This window comes from Tauraco erythrolophus, chromosome 5 (genome assembly GCF_009769465.1).
Source record: "Tauraco erythrolophus isolate bTauEry1 chromosome 5, bTauEry1.pri, whole genome shotgun sequence".
Taxonomy (NCBI): Eukaryota; Metazoa; Chordata; class Aves; order Musophagiformes; family Musophagidae; genus Tauraco; species Tauraco erythrolophus.
Window position 1 is genome coordinate 32763225 of NC_141469.1, and position 6000 is coordinate 32769224.

The following is a 6000-nucleotide window of genomic DNA, read 5'->3' on the forward strand; positions in this document are numbered from 1 at the left end:
ATTTACTTTACATCAATTTGGTGTGCCAGTCTTTTTCCCAAGCAATTGACTTACACTGAAAACTGCCATCACCTCCTTGCTGTCATTTTCCAGAAGACGGAGCTGCCCTCTGAGCTGTCTTTGGAGTCCAGGATCAGGACATCCACTCTTTCGTCTTACCATCGTTAACTTCAGGGAGATATCTGGAGAAAGATATCCATTTACAGTGCTACAAGTTTTGTGAATCAGCTTTGGGGAACCACGAAATTCCTCAAAATCAGAGAACCCACATTAAGACTATTTTTTCAAGTTCAGAGACAGACACACAGAAATTTGACCTACTGCATATTTCTTTTTCATTTTTATTATCTAGTAAAGATAATAGCCTAGCATGAAACACAAGATTTTCAGTTGCATAATGAAGGCCACAGCTATACAAAGGAGAGGGACATGAAAGTCTGTAGAAATTGTGGGAGACAACTGACATACTTGGGAATGGAGAAGAGAGAAGAGGAAAAAAGCAAGCAGACTAATTTGTCAAATTAGACAGCTCTACAGCCATTGAGAACATGACCAGATTTCCAAATATCCCATGCTATTTCAAAAATCAAGACAAACAGATACTGGAATTGCGAAAAAAAAAAAAGGCAACAAAACCCATAGATAGTTCAGCATGTTACAACAACTCTTTATGTTAATCTTAAATTCATGATTATCTGAAATGTCACCACCCCACTTCAGAAGGCTCCTATGAATTGAATATTGAAAAAGCTGTTTGTCAGCTAAGCTGGTTGAGCAGTACCAACCAAGACAAATGGTCCAATCAAAAGCTCACTAACATGATTTCCCCAGTACATCCAAAGGAAGGTAGATACTGTTCTTAGATCTTGAGATCTGTTTACCAGAAGCTTTTACTACAGCTAAGGGTGCAGTTTCCGCTAGCTTCTCTGACATAAAGAGGAACCTTGATAAACCTGCTTTCATTCTGTATGTCTGTTAATTTAACTCAATAACAGTAAATCATATGTGTAAGTTTTCGGATACCCAGATGGGCACATATAAGGCAATAATATCCACTCAGGAAGAATTCCAATTGCAAGTGTTTAAACAGGTCACACTTCCAGCTATAAATGCAATTGTTGTACATCCTAAAATATTCCAGCTCCTCTTAGTTTCACCTTTTAATCAGGTAAAATAGATCTTTTTCACATTCTAGTCTTACATGCTGCATTTTAGTCTGTTTTCAGAGGGCTTCCTATGTATGCCTCTGGGATTTTTACGATGACTTGCACCTAAATTACTCATTACTTTAAGGTCAAGAAGGGTGACTTCAGAAATATAAAGCAGTGTTACTGAATTACAAGACCTCTCTGTTTAAGTTGTGGTCATATTGTCGATTGTTAGTACAGAGAATACAAACTAGTCTTTGAATGTTACTCAGATCACTGTTAGGTAACAGTATTGCTGACCTTTTCGTTTTACCTAAAGTCATAAAAGATACTGGCACAAGAGAAGACTACTACTTAAAAATTTAAATTTTTGTTTTACATAATCAAATTGACTCCAAGTTGAATTGTGTTTCTACAGTCACATATTTAAGTCTTGTATAAAGTTAGTATTACTGAAATAACAATTACATTGAATTAAAACAACTGAAATATGTCTGTTTCTGCCAAAAGAACTATTAATAATGCCTTATGGAAATGAGTCATGATCCAAAACCCTATTACACCTATGGTATTCTTCCTATCTGCTTCTGTGAGCTCTGATCCAGTTAAGAACCACCCAAATTCTGTTTGGAGTGAGCCAAACAGGTACATAAGCACAAATAATTTAACTACAAAGAACCATATGTCTGGGGGAGACTGTCTACCACTGATGTGATTTGCCAGGTCAAGCCAGAAAGCAGAGTGCATCCCAGTGTTGTTTTTTGATAGTTATTTCTCTTCCTCTACAAGCAAGAGAAGGGAAACATGGTTAGACTCTCAAGGCACAGAGCAGGCCATGAGCCCTCCAGAAGGGATGCATGCTGTACCTACTTACTGAGGAACTGCACTCAATTGCAACTCCATTAAAAATACAGCATTAAAAAAAAAAAAAAAATTAAGACTTGGAAAGGCCACAAACTTAAAAAATAAGACATTTGAAGAATTGAAACCTGTACATAAAATAAGCAATTAAAGTTTTACTTGCCTTTTTTTTTTTTTTTTTCTATTAGCCATTACAATATAGTCCATACACTGTTTCTGGCTTTTATAGCAGTTAATAAGTTATGTCTCTCTTTTTATGAGAAATTCACAATGAATCTTAGGTAGAAGTTGGACACTTCGCAGGTACCATGAAGTATGCTGTAAAATTACAGGAGTGATGACTGCAAATGTTGTTGATGTAGTTGTCTCAATGTAAAAATGTAAACAATGAGAAAAGCATCATATTTATAAGATGTGATGGAAGAAAATGTCTTACCAGTTGGAAAATTCTCTGCTTGGCTAGGAAGTGTCCTTGAATTGACATTCATGCATTTTTCACTTTGAGAACATTCTATTATGATAAATGAAAGGAATGGTTAAGTGCATTTTCTAAGTCCATATAAATCACACTGACGAAAAAAAACCAACCAGCAAACCAACCAAAATTCCCCTCACTTTCAAAGTGTTTGATACATTGTATAATTACTAAAAGAACTATATTTTTTTCCCCTTCCGGCTACGTAATTCCCAAAACCCACAAAAAGTATCTGAAGACGATTTCTCGCCTACTGGGGAGGAAGATAAATCTTGATTTCATCATTTTGATGCGAAGCTTCAGGATGATGGAGAAGTGGTAGAAAAATAGCTTCTCAGGAAACTGAAGTCCCATTTGGGAAGGGGCAATAGTCAGACTTCATTTTCCCTTCCCTTGTATCTATACTAAAAAGTGGCCTCCACTGAAGCTTCAGTGGTATAAATTGGCAACAATGTGAGTGCCTTGTACCAATTCATAGAGAGAAATAATCTCTCTTTGTTATTTTACAAGCTCAATACTTGGGAGAGGGTAATGTAAAAACAAGTTATTTGAAATTCTAGAAAAATAACACAAAATAAGTATATTTTATGTTAATAGTAATAATCTGCTTTTTTCTTTTTTGATCCATATGTATTTCAGTCCTTTTGGAAATGATACATTTTGATGCTAAAGAAACACCCACTCCAACCAATTCCATTTTCTCAATGTTCCCTTGACAAAAATCAGTGAAGACAAGGCTTGATACTTCTAAGAATAAAAGTGGGAGAAATAGATCTTTAATTTTTAAAAGAAAACATCTGAGGCAATTTTCGTGTATCCTGAGACATTTTCCTCTGCAGCTCTGCTTTTAAGAAAAGGCTTGTAATACAGTAGGACATAATAATTTCTAAGTCTTCTGCATTTTCCCTTGAGTGTATCTGTTGATGTTACATGAGCAAAATCACACACAAACAAGGATACATAAACAGAATTTTCCTCCTTCAGAAAACAGGCAGTAAGCAGTAAAAATATCATCTTTAAGCCAATTATTAGTGTATACTAGAATGAGAAATTTCAGTTCCCAAGCACTTTGATTTTGTTGGGTATTTGACAGGGGCATTGAATATTTTTTTTTTTTTAATCTGGACTCAACAATATTGTTTTTTAAAATAGAAATTTGATAGTAAGCTCACTGCAGTGCAGGCTGACTGTATTTAAGGAACTTTATAAATGTAAGTCCCCCACAATTTCTAGGACTATACTTAGTCATAGTTCTGCTTTTTCTTTTTTTAGTCAGAAATACAGACAGAGCCATTGTTGAAATTTTGACAACATATTACCGATTGCTTTGATTGTCTTTTAACAGTTGATATGGACAATTAATTAGCATATGGTTTTGGTATGTGAACTTGCTGTTACTATTATTTTGATATTACATTACCAGACATGGACTTCCCTTGAAAGGTATTTATTGAGACATGAATATCAAGCGGGTAATATTTTATTTAAAAATGAAACCTAATTTCTGTAACTTTCAGGAGAAAGCAAAATCTATGAGCAAGCATTTTATTACCCATGAGAGTTTAATTACAAGTAATAGCTTGCTATTAAATTTGCACAAAAGTTTAAGAGTTACTGTAAATACCTTTTAAACATTGAGACTGTTTAAAGTGCTATAATTAGATTCAGAGACTTAACATGAACTCCATGCTCCATTCCTAATTAATGAGATGACTTGCATACTTCTTGGCAAGCTGAAGAGAGACTTTTTACTGCCCTGGGATGCTTGTACCCTGTATGCTTTGATGTCAACAGAGTTGCAGTTGTGAACAGAGAGACATTGTCTAAGCCATAGAACATGTAATTTAAAATGAAACAGTTTTTCCATGATAGCTTGAAGTATTTTCACATTCAGAAAGCTCTTGGATCTACTATAAAGTAAGAGCCTGGCCAGTTTCTGAGACCCAGCCACCCATTCCACTCCACCCTTCCATCCAAAAAGTGTTTCCAACTTGCATGTTTTTACTGCATGAAGTATGTTTTCTTTTGCAGAAAAATAAAGATAGTATTACATTTTTGATGAAAAACAGAAATCTAGGAATTTTATTAAAATAGAAACACGCGGTCTAACTCACCTTTGCTTCTGAATCTTAGAGATTATAGCAAAAAGTGCTAGACAAAGAACTTATATTTCAGAATTATGGCCCTTGGGTTCTGATAATTTTAATCTCAGTTTATTTTAACTAACTGATAATCCATTTGTCTGCCCGAAGTGAATTTCGGTATAGATCATTTAATAGTCCAATCTATGCAGCATTGTCATGGCAGAAAGACGGCTGTTTGTTTTGTTGCATTTAATAGTTGCAGGTGTATTTAAAAAAAAGCTCAGCTGAAAAACACATGACAGTTCTCAGCTTGTGCACAGCAAGCAATGTTTAAAGAACTCGCCAATTTAAATGCAAGGAAAAGTCAAGAGGAGAGTGACCAGGACATATTAATTGAGGTCTTACCCATTTGTTCTTGCAATGTGTCCATCCTGACTCCATCCCTGACAGTGCTGATGGCAACATTGGCCTCCACATGTTTACAGTCCGACGTGCACCTTCTCTGCTCTGTTTCTTTCCTCTCCAAGTTCCTGTCTTGCTTTCCCTCTAGGCCAGGGATGGTGGCCTTAGTGCTGAGAACAGATGCGCTGCCTCCTGCTGCTGAACGCTCCATAATTCGTGATTCCTCACAGTGATGCAATTGACATTACCAACAATCTGAGGGAAAATTCAATAATATATTTTTTAAAACTGTCAGAATACATGCACATATTTAAGAGCTGTCTCACTCCTGCAGAAGTTATTTTTTCATTGTAATACACATTGAAGTGTTTGCTTTAGACTTCTTTGAGAGGAATTGTTGTGTAACACCCAAATTCATTCCAGAAAAAGCTCCTGCAATCAGGTGGCAAAACTGCTTCAGCAACAAAGCAATAGATTTGACTAATAGCAACAATCCAAAGCCTGAAGTGAAACGTACTTGTGCCCACTGCTAATTATTCATTCTTGGCCAGCTTTAATGCAGAGCCTACATCATCCACATTAACTGAGGCACTGCAGGAGAAAAACATCATTTTCTAAAGGTGATGAGAATGGAACAGGTACTGCATGCTTAATTCAAACAAGCAGGAAAGTTTTTATAAATCCAGCTTTTTTATAAATCAGCCAATACATCTGCAAAAGACATGGCCCATGTAGCCAGCACATGCTCCACTGATATTTAGACCCTTTTCCTCAGTGGGCTCTCACGTGCCTATTTCATGGATTTTATAAAGCCACTGAATAGATTTTGCTTTAGTCATGTCACTTGGACTTAATCCAAATTCTTATGTGCTTACTCCAGCCATGCTCATTAACAAGCTGCATTCATTAGGAGTATACAAACTTATAATCTTTATGAAATTTCTTCTCTTATTTTATTTCCAGCAGAAATTGGTTAAAACTGAAGCTGTTGATGGAAGATTACTTTTCCTCTGCCAAAACTTCAGCCTAC

General features: G+C 35.8%; 1 protein-coding gene across 3 annotated transcripts in view; it reads right to left on the reverse strand.

Annotated features, from left to right (window-relative positions):
• SH3TC1 (SH3 domain and tetratricopeptide repeats 1) overlaps nt 1-5181 on the reverse strand; it is a 28313-nt gene extending 23132 nt beyond the window's left edge. The window contains exons 1-4 of one of the 3 annotated variants that reach the window (XM_086612346.1): nt 4974-5181; nt 2446-2520; nt 882-899; nt 55-182 (exon numbers count right to left, since the gene is read on the reverse strand). In XM_086612346.1, coding sequence (XP_086468472.1) covers nt 55-182; nt 882-899; nt 2446-2520; nt 4974-5181 — 429 coding nt within the window. The remainder of the gene's footprint in view (nt 1-54; nt 183-881; nt 900-2445; nt 2521-4973) is intronic. The other 2 variants (XM_086612349.1, XM_086612348.1) reach the window with 2 other exon arrangements.
• Nucleotides 5182-6000: the final 819 nt, after the last annotated feature.